Source organism: Rhinoderma darwinii, chromosome 1 (genome assembly GCF_050947455.1).
Source record: "Rhinoderma darwinii isolate aRhiDar2 chromosome 1, aRhiDar2.hap1, whole genome shotgun sequence".
Lineage (NCBI taxonomy): Eukaryota > Metazoa > Chordata > Amphibia > Anura > Rhinodermatidae > Rhinoderma > Rhinoderma darwinii.
Window position 1 is genome coordinate 49,566,530 of NC_134687.1, and position 22,474 is coordinate 49,589,003.

Sequence of the window (22,474 nt, forward strand, 5' to 3'; positions counted from 1 at the left end):
TTAAGACAGAACTTTTGCAGTAATAATCCATAAGAATCTCAATATATAATTATATTAAAGAAGCACTCCAGCTATTTTGTTTTGCCTATGTAGAGAAGCATAGGCTATTATTAAAGAACAATGTAGAGGCTCTTGTGTATATCCGTTTTAGTTAATCTGCTATTTATGGTTTGTCTGTCATCTTGCTCCTTCTTTTCCTCTGATATGGTTCCCCTAATGCAGCATACATTTCCCATGATGCTTCTGGCTTTGCAGAGGCAGAAGGGGCGGAGTCTCACACTGCACTTGCTCTGCTCCTATCTAAGTGCAGCAAGTGATTGATCAGTGACATAGAACTTCTGTCCTCACTCTGCAGAGTATTAGTGTATTTCTACTGTGATGCAGCTTCAGTCTGTTTCTCCTGCCTCCTGCTTGTAATAGATTTCTCTAGGTCAGTTTTTACACAGGAGACGGTGAGGAGTAGCCTCTCATAGAAATACACTGGACTCTGTACACAGCACTCACAGATAGTATATACAGTCAGTGTGAGTCAGGGGAGTTTTATAACTCTGCAGATAATCATTGTATGGACTCCCCTATTAGATCACTGCACTCCTGGTCCCTTAAATAGGGCAGAAATACTCTCTTCAGTAGCACTTTATGCATGGGGGAAATACAGAGGAACAAGAAGGGAGAACAGAAAGGGGAGGGGTTTTAGAGCTGCCAGGAGGGATTTGATTTGTCACGATGTAATCCTGTATTTCATGGGTGGGGAACCTCCTTTTTTCTGTCAAGGGCCATTTGGATATTTATAACATCATTCGCGGTCCATACAAAATTATCAACTTAAAAATTGCCCTTCTATATTTGGTCAAACATCTAATTAACTCACCCCTAATGTGATCGCTCGTCCTGCTTTTGTTTGGTGAGGCGTGTGTTAGATGGTGTGAGTAGGCCGCAGATCTCAACAAATGCATTTAGGTCCTAACTCTCTATGAGGCCTCAGCTAACTTTCAAAATTTTATGTCAGGAGCAGGAGGAGGGCAGACGAAGCCAAGTCTGAGTGAGGTCGGGGCGTGCCGGCTCAGGACTGGACCAGTCCAGTCACCTGATCTAAGTCACCTGACCTCAGGTCACTGATCGCCGCGTCATTCACTACTTAGCTCCGTCCGCTCTCATCCTGCTCCTAAATGCAAGTGACATCATAGAAAGTCAAACACACAGGGGAGAGTAACCTCCTGTCTACACATGAGAGCATGGTGTATTTAGTGCTTCTTGAATAGTGTTTAGGCAACATTTCTACTATCAGGGTTTGTGCGTCAGTCACCTCATTTAATTTCTCCCTTCACTGCATTGTAACATGCTTATTTATACCATTAATGTCAACTGAGATTGCTTTGCTTCGTCTATCTAAACAATGCCTAATTGATTGGAGAATAATAAAAGTTGTGAAAGAAGGGAATCTGGTGGACACGGTACAAGAGAAGAACGTGCAGGTGGCATGCAGTCTTCATTAGTACAACCCGAGCAATGGAGTGATTCTAGTGTGGTGTGACCAGCCTCAAGATACCGAGTCCACTAAATTCTTTTCCTTAGGTGTTTCATAAACATAAAAACTTGTATTTTGGCCATTGTACAACATAAACACAGCCATATAAAGCATAGCAGGCATGGAGCGGCGGTGTGATGTGCCTCTCTACAGCAGTAGGGCGTGATTGCTCCAAACATCTGGCATCTTTGTAGACCACGCCAATCCTCACTAGCCTGCCTTGCCTTTTTTTTACAAGTCTGTTCAAACATACACCCAATCATAAAATTCATTATGTAACACACAATGATATTGTAGATGACTTCCACATGTTTACCAATCTCTGCTGTTGGTTCATTGTCCGTGCTTTGTGCCGATTCTTAGATCATAGCCAGTTGTAGGTTGTGAAGAGTCCATAAGGTTTCTTGTAATAATGACTTGTTATAAATTAGAATAAGTTGGCATCTTCAGATGGCTAAATTGTTATATCCTGTGCCATTAAATACCATATGGTTCCCTGTTATTAGCTAAAATTTGTATCATATGTACAGTTAATTTAGTGCTTCTTTATTATATTACATTCTAATTGGCTAAGGAAAGTGAGATAAACCGCTACCAGACACCTCTCAAATCCGAACTGCACAACCTTCTTTACCCCGGAGGTAGGTGTTATTTAGCCAGTTAGGATGCCCTCAAATTAAAACGTTAGCCGATCCTATCTAAATTGGCCGTTTCATCCAATATGTATATTATGTGTAGGCCAGTCTAAAGCGGTTTCCCAATACAGTAAGTGATGGCAAATTGCTAGGATATGCCATCAGTTACTGATCAGGTTCCGACTACCTGGACCTTATCCATCTTTAGAACAAAGGGGCCACAACACTGCTTACACTCTGTGGCTCCTTCACCGATTTCTCCATGCACTGTGATGGGAACTACAACACAGCAGGTGGTCGGGAGGTCCGCTGTACAGGTCAGACCCCTAACGATGTATCCTAGCGATATGCCATAACATTAAATGATGAGAATACCCCCTTAAGACAGCATGGAACAGTGTTTTTATATCGATGTAGAAGAGTGGAATTTTTTTTACGTATCGGACAGAAGTTTAAAAATGAACAAGCTTAAGAAGCATTAGATTAATGATCATTAATACATTGTAGTGTGAACTGTGCTAGGTCAGAGCACACGGAGATGTCCCATAATTCACTACTTGGCAGATCTGCCGCCTTCATGAGACTTCACTCCAAAGTCAGCTTCCCATGCAGTAAATCTTCCCATCAGTAGGAAGAAGAATATGAGGCTCTGATGATTGGAACAAATTGTCTTTCCTTGATTTGGCATATTGTGTATAGCAACACCAGCAATGAATTAATTAATAAATCAGGTAAAGACCATAGAGCTGAGGCCATAAAACAGCCGTTTCAGAGGCCGTTACACAGTGTGACACTTTAACTTACTGTGCTGCTTTCCAACTAGCAGTAAATAGACTGGAGAGAGAAAAAGCCTATTGTTAGCAGAGAGCAGGGGGAACGGCGTCCCGTATTCACCAAGAATTAATAATAAGATAGGGAACTGTTACATACTAGTTGGGTCATATAATATAATAAACAGCTCATATAATGTGATTTGCTGGATTGACACGATGAGCTCTGCTACAGTAGTGAAATGATGGGTTAAAAACATGTTCCATTAAAGGCTATGTAAACCTTTGAATGGTATTGTTTTTTTTAATTTAAAGGTCAGTCAGTGTGATTGGTGCAACTTTATAAATAGTTTTCATTCAAAATTATTTTTACTTTTTTTGATACAGCTGCTTTGTAGCCTGTATACAGAGCAGCTGTATCTTTCGCTATGACCTGAATCCCGTCTCAGCCGCGGATCTGAACGATTCAGTGTCAGCGGGTCCTACGTGTCTCTGACACACAGGATCCACCTGTAATTGATCACATCTAAGTTCATGTGATCGATTATAGGTGGATCCTGCAAGACAGAGACACGTAGGACCCGCTGACACTGAATACGTCAGTACCGCTGACCTGACGGGCGCAGGATTTAGCGAACAATACAGCTGCTATGTATAGAGAACCACCAAAAAGGCCATACTTACTAGGTAGGTGGGTGGGTGAAAACCCGTTCCCATCAGGACGCAGACGGGTCAAAGAATGCTGCAGAAGGAGTGTGCATTAAATAGTGATAGCCCCTCCCACTAGTCTTGAGGGGAGTGGCGAACTAAGTGCTCAAAGGTGTGCCATAAATGAGTGTCAGTGTGGTGCTAGGGTGTGAATGGATGGTAAAAAATAAATATGTATGTATGAAAGTGTCAGAACTGTGTAATAATGTAATAAAAATGAATAAATAAATAAATGTGATGAATAGGGGTCAGTGCTGTGAATAGTACATGGGGTGTCAGTACTATGTGTAATACGTGGAGGGATAATGTGCTGGTCGTCAGGCATGGCGTAACTTGCCGAATAACAGCCTATTTGTAACGCCGCTAGTGTTAGCTAAAGCGGGCTGCTCTGCATTCCAAACCAAACGCCAGCACATCATGCCCTCCCAGCATATAAGACCCGGCTGCGTCCTGAAAAAATGTGTAGTATACGTAGTAAGAAATATCCATGAAACATGGGGTATTAGTTGTTATTTTGGCCAAAATACGCAAAGCTCGCAACCCAACGTCAAGGGTCCCCAGTGCCTTGCGAGTCCCTAACCAGAACTTTACGTTCCTAATTTAAAAACACAAACAGAAAAAATGGGACATAGATATCATCAAAACCACCAAAAAGGCCATACTTACTAGGTAGGTGGGTGGGTGAAAACCCGTTCCCATCAGGACGCAGACGGGTCATTTTTTCTGTTTATGTATAGAGAATACAGAGAAGCTGCATCTCAAAAAGCAAAAATTATTTTTAATAAAAACGAATGATAAAGTTGCACCAATCACATTGATTGACCTTTTAATAATAAAAAAAAATGCCATTTAAAGCTTTACATAGCCTTTAAATCGGCTCTAATACTGCAAATTAAAATTAGTTAAAGGGGTGCATCAATAGTTACGTACTGTAAAGGACCCTATTTTGAGAAGCATAGGAGTACATGTATCAGAATTATTTCTGCAAGTTGTCAATTTATGTCCCTTTAAGGCCAGGATCACACACGCACAGTTTTGATGTAGTTTTTGGTTCAGATTTTTAGCTAAACCCAGGAGTGGACACAAAAGAAAGACGATGCATGAGTCTTTTCATTATATCTTTCCTTCCTTTTGGATCCACTTCTGGCTTTGGCTCAATAAACTGTGACAAAAACTCCACCAAATCTGTGTGTGTGATCCCGGCCTTAAGGCCCCGTTTAAAGAGGGTATATGATGGGGCATTGTTAAGATGTTCTGCACTTGGACTATATAGCAGTGTGGGTCTGTGCACATTTCTGACAGCTCTCATATCAGGGGTCAGTGCTGCATCCATGTATAGATACGTATAGCCATTTACACCGTCTGCTCCTGGTCTGACGGGATGTAGGCTGCCTGACTGGTTTATGGTGTTAAAACTGTTGCATGCAGTAGTGGAATTTGCAACAAATTGCAGCTTATCCTGACCCATAGGATAGGACCGACCAGGTATTCCTGCTCTGCCAAATTTCTATTTAAAAAAATTATCCTATTACATGAATGGATAACAATTTTGAAAAGACAATCCTTACCATAGCAAAGAATGTCAGACACGAAAAGTGTCCTAAATAAAGTCGTACGTTTGGCTTAAGGGCGTAGCCCATTTTAAACACAAGAGTTAAGGCAAAAAACGGTCTTTCAAAATGATGCCCATAGTGTAGATCTTGCGTTTTGTATCTTGATTATTGAAAAATGTGATCCCCTGTGATTGAATAGATCACACCTATGAAATTATAGAAATATCAAGCTTTTTTGGCTTCTACCCAAAGAATATTTTTAGTGTCCCTATACTGGTGTGCAGCTGCAGGGGGTGCAGAGATAGCTGTCACACCTGGGCCCTGGTGACTGAGGGTGCCTACAGTTCCTCCTGCCACATAAGAAGTCACCAGTATTATAAATGGCACAAGGTGGGGGAGGGCCGTGTTACAGATTTTGCAGTAAGGCCCCGGAACATCATGTCATACCTCTGATTCCATACAAGTGTTCTGTACCGTAGCTCCGCCAGTGTATTTGGGTGAAGTAGGGTATATCTTATAAGCAGTGATTTGTGGTCTACTGAAGTCGTGTGCGTTGAGTCTCTCCTTCTTCTTCTCTTTACAGTGTTGATACTATAAATGATGGGAATTTTCACGTGGTGGAGCTTGTAAGCCTGGATCAAACACTGTCACTAATAGTGGATGGAGGAAACCCGAAGACCATTACTAATTTGTCAAAACAATCTTCTCTGGGCTTTGACTCTCCGCTTTACGTAGGAGGTAAAAGATATTGGTTTGTCATGTCACTGATAATAGGTACATTCATACGGCACCTGTCACTGTGATTAATATGTTTTCTGACCCCTGGATCACACATCAAACCCTTACTGAAGTATATTGATCAGACAAGCTCCCAAACACTGAGGGAATGCTACCGGGGATTCCGCTTTTACTGGTGGTTTGTTAAGACAAAAGGGAAGAGCAAAGATGCCCAATATACTGTATGCAGCAAGTTTATAATAAAACACCAAGTGGAATTGAACATAAAGACTGAAACCTGATTAAGGCATTTAAAAGTCAAATTGGTGCAGGATCGGGAGTGAAGATCACAAACAGTTGCCATCATGGATCATCATATGCACAGCCACCTCTCCATTAAAACCAGTGGTAATACAGACTTCTATAGCACAACCATTTATGAGCTGTCACCTATGCACTGGGATTAGAGGGGTTGTCCGCAGTTCTCTTTTGTTAGAATTGTCCCGTGACCATAAGCAGTTTATGCGGTATCCCACTGCTGGACCTCCTAACAATCTGCTGTAACCTGCTGTGAGTACTCGTCAGTTCCCCTTTAATTCCCAAAAAAACAAAGGAACCATTACACATTTTCCATTGAATTCAATGGACTGTCTGTGTAACGCACAACAATGCCAGGTTCTCCAGAATAAGTCTGTAGCCAGTTTACACTTGGACTAGTAGATGGGGATCCTGGACAGAAGCCTAGGATCAAATGCAGCACCAATGAATAGAACTAGTGGGTTCCAGCGCTGATTTTAATGGGGAGATGACTGTCATTGCCCAGCCACCTACCACTTGAAATTAGTGGGGGTTATGGAAACCTGTAAGGGGAAGCTTCCAGAACTTCACTTCATGTTTATTGATGGTGGTCATGCATGCCTAGTTATTTCTTCTTTCAAGTCTATAGTTGGACCCATTAGTCTTAGCCTTCCAACCCCTCAATATTGACCCTTTAGACATATCTGTTTAAAATGTTACTCTGCTTTTAATCGGATCTATGAATGGTCATGAATTCTATATGTTTTAGGTAATATAGCTCAAATAAGAGAGCAGTAAATGTGCTCCATTTTCCTAATATATACTATGTTCAAGAACAGCAGTACATGGGGGATTGTTTACTTACATATACATAAAGCTGGTCTATGGAAGGGATCCATACGTAGCTTTATATGAACATATCCATTGTCCATAGATGGTTGTGTACAAGTAAGATTGATGAAGAAATTCCTTTTACTAGTACATAATCCATACAGATGTAGCAATCCTCATCTTGACTGATAACTTGCTGCAGCATGATAACTAATCACTTAGGCTTCGTTCACATCTGCGTTGGAGGCTCCGTTAGGGGCCTCAGTCACAGATCCGGCAGGAATTACCGGAGACAATAGCAAAGCATGCTGTGTTATTGTGTCCAGTAAAATCACAGACACCCCGATGGAAAGCCAACATTGTGCAACAGAACTGTTGCTTCCGTTATTCCCTTGTTCTGCTCCGCTGATTGAGCAGAACAACAGAATAGCATGATGTAGGTGTGAACCCAGCCTTAGGCCATTAAAAAATTTAAGTTAAGTAAAGTTAAGTTCTTGCCACTGTGTATTTAATGCGTTAAAAGTCAAGTTAAAGACGGCTACATCTGTATAACAGAAAAAAAACTGCCGTCATTCTAAATGTTGACCTAATATTTACTGGTCACTTCTACAGGAAATCAATTTGGATGGCAGATGTTAGTGAAAGAATCAGTGGTTGACTCATACGACTCCTCTGTATCAGTATTTTTTAACTATCTTCTCGGATATTAACCAGGCTTAGTTCTCCAGCTGCTCCCCATATGATGTGACGTCTCGGGCCACGAGTGGGCAGGCAGGGTAAACAAGGACTTGTAGAACTGAGGTATTGCCATAGGCTGCGTACATCAGGTATAAAACGCGTATAATGCGTCTCCTGCAGCTAAGCTATAAAATATGAAAAGTAATACATATTAAAGTTTTTGCTCATATCAGTCCTTTTCTTCACTGGGACTCACAATCTAATTTCCCTTCCTTACAATTTTATAGAAACCAGATTAACCTAAGGATATTTGAAGTTTTGTAGGCTGAGTATCCAGGGGTGAGCTTAGAAACACAAAAAATTCCATGTGCATATTACCCTAGTTGGATTAGGCTTGGTTCACATGTTGGCAAATCCAACGTGTATTTGTGTGCTCGCCAAAATCTGTGTGAACGGGGCCTTAGAATGCCACAGTGCCATGGCACTAGCTACGGATGCCATAATTTCTAATTCTTGACTTGTAACCTAATATGTTGGGACAAAGTTGTTGTATGGTGCCTAAATAATGTTGTGCCTTCTGAAAATGCAGGAATGCCAATAAAGAACAATGTTGCTGTACTGCGTCAGTCTCCTGGACACAATGGAACGAACTTCCAAGGCTGCATACGGAACTTGTACATAAATAATGAGCTACAAGACTTCAAGATGTTCAATCTGCAAGCAGGAATTGTCCCCGGTTGCGAGCCTTGCCACAAGAAAGTCTGCGTACATGGAACATGCGTAGCTACCAGTCAGTCCGGCTTCACCTGCGAGTGTGAAGGAGGTTGGACAGGACTACTCTGTGATCAGCAATCCAATGACCCTTGTCTAGGACACAAGTATGTGGGCTTATTTTTAAAAAACATTCTTAGAGATGATTAAAGTTAGGCAACTTTATACAGGCTAGAGTTGATCTATTAGCTTAACTGGATGTCCATCTCAGAAGAGGTTCTTCAAGAGAGATAGAGAAAAACAGATCATGTTCTGCAAACCCTCAAATTTGCCCTTATTCTTAAGAGTTGAGTAATCGGTGACAAATTGATTGCTAAGAATGAGCTGTTTAACAATTATGGTTGTTAGGCAATGTATCCCTAGCAACCAGTCTGTCTCAAATGATTCACTTGTTCAGCTCAAAGCTGGATTGGCCCTGTGATAGCAGATAAAAAGGAAAGGAAGAAATCTTGTCAGTAGTCACACTATGCCATTCCCAACTCAGGCTGTGGTAGCAATTCATGGTTTATGAAGAATACATTTTATTAAGAACCCCTGTAATGTCTGAATCAAGTGACTGATATTGTGATTATTAATATGGTCTGAGATCCAGACTTCACCCATATGATCGTCTCACGTGTATCTATGACACATACAAAGATCATATTGACTGGATTGCCTCTTCAGGCTACATTCAGACGAGTGTCGGTAACCTTGGATGTGAAAAACTAAAATTTTTCACCTCCGAGGTGCACTTATGCGGGACGCGCTGTCACAGATCACTCATAGACTAGAGTCTATGGAGGGATGCGTGACATGCTGTAAAATAGGACATGTCCTATTTTTTCACGGACCCTTCACACGCTCCATTGAAACAATGGTCGTGTGAACGGCCCCATTGAAATACATGAGTCCGCGTGACGAACGTTGTTTAAACGGCAACACACGGACTTGATACACGCTCGTCTGAATGAGCCATTGGTAGTTTTGGGTACAGTGTAGTATTCCACTGTGATCACTGACAACAATGTGAAAATACTTCATGCTGATTAGATTAGATCGTATTGGTGTTTTGTCTACATTGACTGAAATTTTTTACTTCCCCTTTCCCATCCCACTTCCCCTTTCCCGTCCCTTGGTTGAACTTGATGGACATGTGTCTTTTTTCAACCGTACAAACTATGTAACTAAGTAACTGTTATGGCTCACGTGTTATATGATAGTCGTGTAAACCTGAGATATGGGGTATTTTACATGCACAAGTAATAATGCATTAGAATATATAGGTATTTTAACGCATTATATTAACCCTATAATTATTGTAGTGGGCGGTCCTTCTCGGTGATTGACATCTGTCTCTGTACACATGTCCACATAGGGCGTGACACCTCAATGTAAATCATAATTTGAGGCGGTTGTAAAGCTCCCCTTTTGCCAGATAAACCCTCCCATAGAAAATCGCTTGTTGTCGCTTAAGTTCGCCCAAAAGTGATCGACAGATTGCAAACAAAATAATTAGCTGACCTCTATTCATGAGCAGTGTCCATATAAACGTATGTAACCCGGCTGGACATCAGAAGAATCTTATTCTTGCATCATTCTCCGGGACGTATTTTCAGCGTGATACATTTTTTGCCGCAGCCAGACAAATCTCTGTCTAGAACACATTCTCTTTTATCTTTTTAAGAACAACGTCTGTTTCTAAGGTTTTGGCATAAAGTTACTTATCATTTCTAAACTATTTTTTCCGCCTTCAGTTTTTTTTCTTCAGCCTATACCTCCTAGCATCTCTGTCATATATATGTATATTGAATTTATGCCGCTTTGACAGCTCGCAGCTGAAAGATGTTCGCAGTACCTTGCACATATGCTGCTCTTGGCAGAATTACAGCGTGGAGTTGGAGACAATTTATTTGTTTATTATAATTGTTGAGAAGGGTGTGAAATTCTCTAAAACATTTTTAAAGAGGGAGGATTCTGGTAGTGGCGGCAAGTAGTTGGAGATGGTTTCCAGATGTAGGAATAATGTGTTAAAAGAGCTATCAGTCTATGTTCCTGTGCCCGTGGATTTTATTACCCTTATCTGTACTGCTAGGTTACAGATATAGCAGAGCTGAGATTGTTCGGATACTATATTGTGTTATCTGTGGTTTTACACAGGATTACATGAAAACCTCATGTTTAACATAGAACTACTGGGCAAAACTGACAAATTCAGCTCTCACATTCTCCCAAAGAAAGTATGGGAGCACGGCCCGTAAAACACAAAAGATAGGACATGTTCTATCTTTTGCGGTACACTTCTATGGCCTGGACACCTTCCTGTAAATAAACGGGAAGGTGTCCGTGGATAATAGAAGTGAATGGGTCCGTAATTACGTCCCGCAATTATGGACAGTTTTTACGGTCGTGTGCATGGGGCCTTAGGCCAGATTCACACGAGCGCTGCGCATCTCGGACGTGAAAAACTACAGTTTTTCACGTCCGAGGTGCATCCGTGCTCTGCGCTGCGGGATGCAACATTACGCATCCCCATTGACTAGAGTCTATGGAGGGATGCGTGAAGCGTGAAAAAATATACATATGTTCTATTTTATCATGGAACCTTCATACGGTCTGTTGAAACAATGGCCATGTGAATGGCCACATTGAGTTATATAGGTCCGTGTGACGGCCGTTGTTTTAACGGCCATCACACCGACGTATTCAACGATCGTGTGAATAAGGCCTTAGTAAGATTTTTTTGTCTCATCTTGAACTGGTTCACAGTTACATGATGTTTTCTGCTTTGCTCACATCCAGAGCTGCAATTAGAATTCTGCTGGATTCCTATTATTAGTGATCAGGGCATTGTAAGAGCTCAGATGAGAGATACAGTTAGATATAATTGATAGATTACAGGATTAATAAAGGCGGGTAGTCAAACCACAATCTGTTTCAAATCGGTACAAAAGAATAAAAGCAAAGTAGAACTTCAATGATGGTTAATCTAATGCTGATCTGTGTATGCTTATATTATATGTGGTATTTGTGCTTTTTTTTTCAGGTGTGTTCATGGCACCTGTCTGCCTATCAATGCATTTTCCTATAGCTGTAAATGTTCCTCGGGCTATGGGGGAGTCCTGTGTGATGAAAATGAAGAACAGATTAACCCTTGTCAGTCACTTAAGTGTAAACATGGGAAGTGTAGGCTTTCAGGCCTGGAAAAACCATATTGTGAGTGTAACACTGGTTACACCGGTGACAGCTGTGATAAAGGTAAATCATCTGACTTGTAGACATTGGTGGTCTTACATATTGTATAAATATATGCATATCTTTTGGCTATGTAGTCCTTAAAGGGATTGTCTACTTTGGACAATCCCTTTGTGTTAGAATGTTTCCCCTGGAGATAACGGATGACAAGTTTCCCCGCTGTTGGGGCCCACAGCGATCAGCTGTAATATGTGCGGAAATCCAGTAGCAAGTGTTAATTTTTCCTGCAGCTAAAATCACAAGAGAAATGAAGCATTACACACCTCCCATCAAATTCAATGGACTGTCCATCCAATGCATAAACATCCTGGGTAATCCAGAGCAAGAGACACTCTTCATAGCAACTCTGTGCTCCAGCGAATAGATGAGGATCCTGAACATGAGACCCCATCTGTTTATTAAGAATTCCCTAATAGTATATTAGAAAATTGGGTTTCTAAACTGGACAACCCCTTTGAAAAGCGTTTACCCCGAAAGTGATATTATTTGTAGGTTGTCCTCTTCTATTAAGATGATAATCACTGCTCGACCAGGCTGATTTGTTATCAAAGAGGTCGTCTCAGGACAGACATTGATGGCATATTACTTAAATATGCCACCAGTGTCTGATCAATGGTGGTCTGTCCGCTCTGACCTCCACGATTACTAGATAAAATGGCAGCAACAGTGGGAAAGCACTGAGCCACTTTGTCTACTTCTCAGCTGTTTCCAGAGTCTGCATGGTCGCCCATTGGCTATAACGGGCCAACCATGCGGCCTCCAGAGAAAGCAGATCAGTGGTAAAAGTTTATGAAGTTGGCACGGTGCTTTTCTAGAGCCGCTGCTACTTCGTTATAACAATAGGTAGGGTTTACAGTGTAAAGCAATTCTGTTTAATGACAGTCATATCAGACAGACTTTACCATAGTGATGTCAATCTGTGACTCTCCAGCCACTATGAAACGACGGATCCCAGCAGTTCCTGACAGCCACAGGATGGGAGTTGTAATGTCACAACAGGTGTCACTTCTACACAAAAGGCACTGATTCTCAGAGTCGAGCTACAGCTAGTATCTTTTGGGCAATGCTCCCAGGGAAAAAGAATGCAAAATGACTCACTTCAAGAAGAAAGAACTCTGTCTCTCTAGTACCACCTATATGTGGCACTTAAAGGGGTTGTCCAGTTTGGGGGCTGTATTTTATACTGATGACCTATCCACAGGATAGGTCATTAGTATATGATCGGTGGGGGTCCAAAAACCGGACCCTGCACCGATCAGCCGTCCGGGCTCCCTCCGGGTGCCGGAAGCTATTAAGGCTCAGTGCTGGAAGCAGATGGCTCTGACCACTGTATAGCGAACGTGCTGGGTTACTGCAGCACTTTTCCCATTCACGGCTGCTATACTGTGGTTGGAGCCTTCTGCTTCCGGCACTGACCCCTGCATAGCTTCCGATGCCCAGAGGCAGCAGAAACAGTGGTGCGGTGTCCGGGTGTCGGACTACCACTAAATTATATACTGATGACCGAACCTGTGCATAGGTCATCAGTACATCAGTATAGAAAAGAGCCCCCAAACTGGACAACCCCTTCAATGTCACGGGCCTAAGCAGTAATAAAAAAATAACTGAAATGTCATAAAGAGTAATTGCGCTTGTAAAACTGGGAAATTATATGGATTCAACAAAATTATTTTCCTTACTATGCAGATTTCTCATTGGTGTCTGTTAGGGCTGGGTGATTAATCTAATTAATTCGCCCTCAAGGGCTTTGACAATTCAGTTTTTTTAACAGAATCGTTGAATCGATTCTTTAGACGCGCCGTGCTGCAGGAGGAAGCCCCATCCCGCTACCACGCCACCTTGTCTGGTCCGCCCCGTCTGACAAGCTGCGCCCCGGTCTGTCCCTTCTTCCCTGAGGAACTGCTGTTCTATTCTGAACATTAAACAGTACAGAACAGCAGTGCCATGAGAAAGAAGGACTCCTAGTATATAGCCACCCCATTGCAGATCGCACCACCACCCCCCTTTGCAGATCGCAGCCCCCTCTAAGAAAATAGCGCTAATGTAGCTCCCACTAGGAGCTGAATCACCCCCCACAGCGTCAGCAAACCCTGGCCGGTCGTCTCTGTCCATATATGGACAGTGAATCAGACAGTGACTTCATCACAACATCTCAGGCCGAGGTCTCCTGTCTTTGGAAAGCCCTTGACGTCACTGTCCATACATGGACAGAGATGTCAGGGACTCCATCTAGCAGCGGAATTCCCAGCCAGAGGTTGCCGACGCTGTAGCTGCTGATTCTGCTCCTAGTGGGAGCTACAGTGGCACTATCTACAAGGGGGGTGGTAATGCAATCTACAGCAGGGGGGGGTGATGCAATCTACAACGGAGGCGAAGCTATTTACATGGGGGGGTGTTTAGGCAATCTACATGGGGGGTGGTGATGTGATCCACATGGGGGGTGATGTGATCTACATGGGAGGTGGTGGTGCGATCTACAATACAAGGGGAGCTGGTGGTGCGATCTACACTGTTACACTATATGGGGATGTGACATTATGTGGGCACTATCTACAGGGACATTGCGGCACTATCTACCTGTGCACTGTATGTAGTGTTTTCGGGGGATTGGGATAAAAAATTTAAATCCATCAGTTTTGTTAACGGCCATGAAAAACGGATGGCAAATGGATGACAAACGGCCCTTAAACACGGACAGGCGGACTGGAAATGGATGAAAATTTGGAGACACTGATGTAAAATGACCATGAAAAACTGACAGTTGGTCAATTTTTAATGGCCATTTTTTTTCACTGTCGTGTGACTGTAGCCTAAATGACTGTGATGCCAGGAGTCCTGTTCACATTGGCTGACACACAGACCATTTTTCATGATCCAATCACAGTGGTGTGGATCTGGCCTCAATGTCATTTATTTAAAACCCCATTGTGGGCCATTGTGGGGCCGGTACTGCACAGAGTCCTGCTCAGACTTCAGACACTATAATGTGATCTCTTCCCAAAGTGCCCACTCAGCGGTATCTGCCTGGCACTGCTGCAATTTACACTTCTCCCGTCTGCAATGTCGGAGACCGGCCGAGGTGGTGACGGGCATAGAGGGATTTTAGAGAACGCAGTGCATAATTGATTATAGATTCTATTAACCTGTTCCCTGCCGGGGAACACAGAAATTACAATCAATTAGATATACATTTTTCCTATTTTATTTCTGATAAAAAAGTATTTGCAGAAGTTAAAAGTTGTGCAATTATTATATGTTAAAAAGTTATTTATATAAAGAAAATCATTTATTAAATTATCTCTTGGCATTAGGCCCTATTCACACGACAGGGATTCCCGGCCGAGCGACGGTCATTGATTGAACAGCTGTCACACGGCTTCAGTAGGAACAATAGACCTCAAATGGGGCTATTCACACGATCGATTTTTTTGACGGCTCGGTAAACCGGGTCGTCAAACAAAGGGACATGCCCTATTTTCGGCTGTTCTCCCGGCCGCACAGCTTCCATAGAAGTCTATGGGGCCGTGTAAAGCACGGCTGCCACTTGGACGTGTTCCGAGTGACAGCCGTGCTTTCAGCTGCTCGCTTGCTCTCTTCTCCACCTCACAGTGCGACGTGTATGTGAAGAGGAGGAGATTTTTTTGCTCCCTGTAGGAGCGGAATCCCTAATCCCCCTTCTCATGGAGCGGCGAAATCCCCAGCGATGTGGCCGGGGGTTCCGCTCCAGGAGAAATCCCTGACATATATGGACAGTGACGTCAGGGACTTTTCCTGGAGCTGAATCCCCGACGTCACTGTCCATATATGGATAGTGACGTCAGGGACTTCTCCTGGAGCGGAATCCCCGGCCACATCGCTGGGGATTTCACCGCACCAGGAGAAGTCCCTGACGTCACTGTCCATATGGGACTTCTCCTGGAGTGGCGCTATCTAGAAAAAGGGCGGGTGCCATCTACGGTGTGGGAGGGTGCCATCTACAGGATGCTATGTATAAGGGGGCTGTGTGGCATTACCTACAGGGGGCCTATGTGACACTACCTACAGGGGGGCTGTGTGTGGCACTACCTACAGAGGGCAGTGTGTGGCATTACCTACAGAGGGCAGTGTGTGGCATTACCTGCAGAGGGCAGTGTGTGGCACTACCTACAGAGGGCAGTGTGTGGCACTACCTACAGAGGGCAGTGTGTGGCATTAGCTACAGAGGGCAGTGTGTGGCATTAGCTACAGAGGGCAGTGTGTGGCCTTACCTATGGAGGGTAGTGTGTGGCATTACCTGCAAAGGGCAGTGTGTGGCACTACCTACAGAGGGCAGTGCGTGGCACTACCTACAGAGGGAAGTGTGTGGCATTACCTGCAGAGGGCAGTGTGTGACACTACCTACAGAGGGCAGTGTGTGGCATTAGCTACAGTGGGAAGTGCGTGGCACTACATACCAAGGGCTGTGTATGGCACTACCTACCGATAGCAGTGTGTAGCACTACCTACAGAGGGCAGTGTGTGGCACTACCTACAGAGGGCTGTGTGTTGCATTGGCTACAGAGGGATGTGTGTGGCAAAAAATTGACAAATTAAATTCATCGGTTTTTAAAACGGACAGGGAAAAAAATGCTGCAAAACGGGTCAAAATCGGCTGTTAAAAACGGAAAAAATGTCCCGGAACGGATGCAAAACGGCTGCGAAAAACGGACCAAAATGGCAGTATTTATCAGCCGACACTCGGAGCCTGTCATGTGAATAGAGCCTAAGGCTCTATTCACATGACAGGGTCGGAGTGTCAGCCGATAAAAACGGCCGTTTGGTCCAGTTTTCTTCCAGCCGTTGTGCATCTGTTCCGTTTCCGTTCCAGGCCGTGTTTCCGTTTTTAACAGCCGATTTTGACACGTTTTGCATCAGTTTGTTTCCCTGTTCGTTTTAAAAACTGATGAATTTCATTTGTACATTTTTTGCCACACACTTCCCTCTGTAGATAATACCACACACTGCCCTCTGTAGATACTGCCACACAGCTCCCTGTAGGTAGTGCCACACAGCCCCCTGTAGGTAGTGCCACACAGCCCCCCTGTAGGTAGTGCCACACAACCCCCCTTGTAGGTAGTGCTACACAGCCCCCTTGTAGGTAGTGCCACACTACCCCCCTAGTATGCAGTGCCACACTGCCCCCCTTGTCGGTAGTGCCACACTGCCCCCCTTGTCGGTAGTGCCACACTGCCCCCCTTGTCGGTAGTGCCACACTGCCCCCCTTGTCTGTAGTGCCACACTGCCCCCTTGTCGGTAGTGCCACACAGCCCCCTGTAGGTAATGACACACAGCCCCCTGTAGGTAATGCCACACAGCCCCCTGTAGGTAATGCCACACAGCCCCCTGTAGGGAATGCCATACAGCCCCCCTGTAGGTAGTTCGCCCCAGCCCACTGTATGTAGTGCTACATAGCCCCCTTTTACATTGCACCCCCCATACATGGCACCCGCCTACCTTCCTGTAGATAGTGCCACTGTAGGGGTCCATTCCAGGAGAAGTCCCTGACTTCAATGTCCATATACGGAGAGTGAAATTAGGGACTTCTCCTGAATCGGAATCACCGGCCACAGCGCCGGGGATTCCGCTTCAGAAGTCACTGACGTTACTGTGTCCATATATGGACAGTGAAGTCAGGGACTTCTCCTGGAGCGAAATTCCCGGCCACAGGTTCGGCGACACTGTGGCCAGGGATTAGGGATTCTGCTGATATTGGCATCTCTGATCAAATCTGCACAGTGAAAATGTGAACAGAGCCTGCACCGTTTACGTTCCCAAAATTACTAAAAAGTAATTAACATAAAAAAATATTTGGTATTGCTATATATTAAAAAAAATTAAGGGATAACATAAAAATATATTTTTTCCTACATCTTTTTTTCCACAACAGTCCCATTAAAAAAATATTTTCCACTTATTTACATATAAGTGATCAAATGTAAAATATATATTTATCTGACTTAGTATTATTATAATTGCTTTTTAGCATTAGTATTCCCTATTAGTAAATACTTACAAATATTTTATATCAACACTTGTAATATGTGATGTTTTTTGTTTTTATTGTCAAAACTTAATGTTTCACTTGCTTACTTTGGGCCTTAAACGGGTTGTTTGAGATGAGAAAAAAAAGATTAACTTTTTCCCAGAAACAGTGCCCCTTATATTCAAGGGATTTGTCTTGTATTGTATCTCTGCCCTAATTGAAGTGAATGGGATGTACCGCAATACCAGTCATAACCCATACATAATAGAGGCGCTGTTTCTGGAAGAAAGCAGCCATGTTTTTCCCATTTCATACAACCCCCTATTTGTGAACTTTTCTGTATTGTGTTGTGTTTCCTTAGTATGTTCTGTAATGGACAATGATTCTACACTTTGTCTTATCTCAAACTCTTCTCTTCACCCTTCAGCCTTCACTGATTTATCACAGAGAATTCCACAGGTGAGATGGTTGAAACACAAGGGATCATTTCTTTTGCTCTCTCCTCCGCCTTTCCTTGTGGTGTCTCCTTCCTCCATATATCAATGTCTTCCTCTTTCTTTTTCCTCAGCTGGCATTTATTTATTTTGTTTTCAGCATCAATGTGACTGGGAAAATGGGGAACAGGGCCAGGGAAGTGATTAACAGATGGCTCATTTTTAGCTGGTTTATACTTTGGTAATTTATGAAGCTAGTGGAATGCAACTTGTATTAAGCAACAGATTGACTAATATTGAGCTGGAGGTCTAATAAATTAAATTGTATGCTCTCCGAAACAGTTCCCTCATGTAAGGAGAACCAGCTGTTCAGGCAATGAACAGTAAATGTGTATTTTTACATTAAAGAGCATTGATTTAAGCCACCAATTTTGTTGTCACTGTAATAATGTTGTATTTATTACTAATAGACTGAGAATTTTTAAAAAAGTGATGGCTATTTAATTGAATTGAGATTATATTTTATTTCATGATGACTTCTCCATTTTTCCAATGCCAAAACTTCTGATATTCAATAGATAATGCTTGTTAGAAATAGACTGGTGGCCAGTAATCCAGTCATAGTTATAGATATACTATGCAATTGTATGGTTGAAGCTAGGCTATGTCCAGCTTCACAACAAATTGTTTTATTGCTTAAGTAAAACTAAAATGAAAAATGAAGAAACTTTACAAATGTCAGTGTTTTGTGTATACAGCTCCTATGTGTTTCCATGGTAACAGACTACAAACAAACCCTGTGAAGTCTGAGTATGCAGTTATATTTCCTTCCATTTATCTCTGAATTTTTGATTACTTACCAAATATAGGTTAGCAAGAAGGAGACAGACGGAATGGAATAACACATGATTGCAGGATCAGACTACACAGAGTTTGTTTGTAGTCTGTTACCATAGAGACCCATAGGTCTGCATAGGAGCTGTAGAAAAAAATGCTATGAAATGTTTACTCAATTCAATTTGCAAAGTTGCTTAATTTTTCATTGTAGATGCATTCGGAAAATACATAGTGTCCACTTTGAAATTTTATAAATAAATAGCAAATCAATATAATTATATTTCATTATTAAATTTTAATTAGATAAACTCATCTTGGTGTTCAGACTGATTTAACAGAAGTCCTGTGATTTCATGTAAATTCTCCAGAACTTCTGTCCTTAGGTGGCTATAAATGCTGTAGTCAAGTATATAGCAATTATGGTAGAGTACTGCTCTATAGGGCCATGTTCACGCAAGGTGGATACGCTGCATAAAAGTACACAGCGTATCCGCCCTGGACCCCACAGGGAATTCCGGCCAAAAGAACGCACCAAATTGTAGGGTTGTGAGGTTAAATTTTTTTTAAAAGAAAACCTCATACCCGCTGTCATGGCAACGCTTCCCTCTCATGTCCTGCAACCCGGTCTCCTGGGATGACGTTTCATCCCATGTGGCCGCTGTAGCCTGTGATTGGCTGCAGCAATGACATGGGATGAAATGTCATCCTTGGAGGCCGGGTTGGATGGAGAATCCTAGGGATTTGGGTAAGTATAAGCTTTTTTATTTTTCTGAATTGTATTTTTTTTTCTGAAGGAATTGCAGCTTTCTGCCACAAAAATCACAGCTGCCTTTTCACCCGCAACAGAAAACCAACAATACCGAAGCATAAATTGACATGTTGCGGATTTAAAAAAAGCACCGCAGATCAATTTATGAACGTTTTTTCTGCTTATTTTATACGCAGCGTGTGGATGAGATTTGTTCATATCCCATCCACTCTGCTGCTACTCTATTACACTGCAGATTTTCCACAATGAACACTGCGTGTGGACATGCCCTAGTAGTGTTCTCTATGTATTGTAATAAACTAGACTGTTTCTATATTGGGAAGAAGTGACATGCAGTTCCAGCGTCCAATAATTAAGGGCACTGCATATAGAGCAATTTCTGTCAGTAACTAAACCACGTAAGCATTAGTGAATATAACCTATCTTATTTTTTGTCAGATAACAGTATATTTGAGAATGTTTGACAATGTACAGATGTAGCAAACTTTAACTTGACACTTAATCATTACATACGCTGTATTTCCCTGTTTTTTTTTTTAAACCAAAATTGGAAATACTCTCTAAAATATATTGGTAAAATTGTATATATTAAAGTGGAAAACCATCTTCAATTTATCAAAAATGAGTAAAAAGCACATGTTCTAATTTGTTTGTAATTTTGTTTACAGAAATCTCGTGCCGAGGGGAACGGATCAGAGATTATTACCAAAAGCAGCAGGGTTACGCTGCTTGCCAGACGACCGAGAAGGTATCGCGACTAGAATGCAGAGGTGGATGCGCAAATGGTCAGTGCTGCAGACCACTGAGAAGCAAGCGGCGGAAATACATTTTTGAGTGCACCGACGGCACTTCATTTGTGGACGAAATCGAAAAAGTCATAAAGTGTGGCTGTACAAAGTGCCCCTCCTAAATATGTAACCTTCAGAAGTCCTTTGAAAACGTTGTATTCCTTTTATGACCGTGTTGGACTAATTCAAACTTGATAGTGGAAAATATTTGAATTATATTGTAAAATACAGAAACAGACATATTTTTATTAAGAAAAAAAAGAAAATGACGTTTTCCTCACTGGCAATTCAAAAAAGAAAAAGTCGAAAGTTTTTAAAGCAAGACTTCTCACAAAGAAGAGATGTCAATAGAACAATAATACTAAGTCTACGGATGTGTCTCTTGATGGAAGGGAACTACAACTGCTGTTCGATATTTCTTATTAACAGATGCTGGAAAATCAGTGTAAAAAATTATCCCTGATAAGGAGACTTAAAAATTCGTTAACATATCAGCATTGATGAGCCCTGCCGATCGGTGAGCCACACGTTCAATAAAGGACAAGCTGTGAATGATAAGAGAACAAGTTGATTCTGTCTCTTGCATAGAATGGACCCTGCCTGATCAGCTAAAGCGCATTAAGGAATTCTGCGCATTCCAAGTCATCTGGAGAGGAACAGTAATGGGGTCTGACTTTGGCCCGGAGTAGACTTCAGGTTCTAAAAATGTTATTGTCATGTGATAGCACAAGAAGCTCAAAGAAGTCTTCATCTAGCCATTTTCCAGTATTATCTCTTTTTTTGTAAGATAAACATTAACTGGGCCATTAGTAAAGCAAAGTCGGGTAGTTTTTTAATTAGGAATAATTTTTCAAAAAGTTTATAAAACAGTATTGGGAATATGAATGAAACATATTTATTGTATCAGAGTACATCATTCTTAACAATTTTAGGTTATCCCTTTTTCAATGCTTTAATATATATTAATTTATATTTGTCCTGATATTTTTCTATTTTGGTAAATACAAAATGACTCAAAGTCAGGATTTTTTTCTCTTTTAGAAGTAACATAGCAGATTGTGTCTGATTGAATTGTTTTGTCTGATATGTGTTCGCTAATGTGGTTGTGTAACCGGCAATAATGTCATCAAATTTTGGAGACAATGTCCGAAAATGTACATTAGAGTGTCTTCACATTAGATCAAAATTATATAGAAGTATTTTTTCCCTACATATAATATAAATATAATGTATATTTACGTAAAACTAAAATTGTGTTCTAGGCATACAAATGTCTCTAGGCTTTAGTAAATCCCTTTTATCCCCATCCCCCCCATGAAGTTTTATCTGTCTTATGGAGCAGTTTATACTGTTCCCAATTGTGATTTTTATTTCCCCATAATAAGACTACCATAGTATTATGTGGTTCCCATGTTAATATGCTGCTGCTAAACTCCAGTATATGATTGTTAATGGTTGGTAGTGGGCTGTGCTCTTCTTTCCTTATAATAAAGAAAACAACAGGCACTCTGTACAAATACATTTGTTAAGTTCAGCATTTTTTAAATTTGTATTTACAAAAAAAAGTAGGTGTACATGTGTAATACAGCGTGTTTTGTCTTACTTGGACTGATATCAGTAATGCCACTGATGTTTGGAAATTAAACAGATATTACTTCCATAACCTCTGACTTATCTCCGGCAACTTTTTTAGGTCTTTTTGGAAAGCTCCATGTAGATATAGTAGAATAAATATATTAAGAAATCGCATAAATAACAACTCTACATTGTTCCCTTTGGCAATGGCAACCTGATATAACATAACATATAATTATTTATAATTTTATTTTATTTTGCTCATATAGCACCAACATATTATGTAGCCCCGAAAGAAGGTGTCAACACTCACTGAACTCTAAATTCTTTGTCTTCATGTTTTTGGAT

At 41.8% G+C, this 22,474-nt stretch overlaps 1 protein-coding gene across 3 annotated transcripts in view; it reads left to right on the forward strand.

The window, feature by feature from the left end:
- The window catches only part of SLIT2 (slit guidance ligand 2), a 293,209-nt gene extending 270,990 nt beyond the window's left edge, over positions 1–22,219 (forward strand). For 2 of the 3 annotated variants that reach the window (XM_075858543.1, XM_075858552.1), the window contains 4 exons: positions 5,778–5,932; positions 8,307–8,595; positions 11,514–11,725; positions 20,432–22,219. In XM_075858543.1, the coding sequence (XP_075714658.1) occupies positions 5,778–5,932; positions 8,307–8,595; positions 11,514–11,725; positions 20,432–20,673 (898 nt within the window). In that variant the 3' untranslated portion in view covers positions 20,674–22,219. Of the gene's footprint in view, positions 1–5,777; positions 5,933–8,306; positions 8,596–11,513; positions 11,726–18,150; positions 18,183–20,431 lie in introns of all 3 variants that reach the window. The other variant, XM_075858558.1, reaches the window with a different exon arrangement.
- The last annotated feature ends 255 nt before the right edge of the window (positions 22,220–22,474 follow it).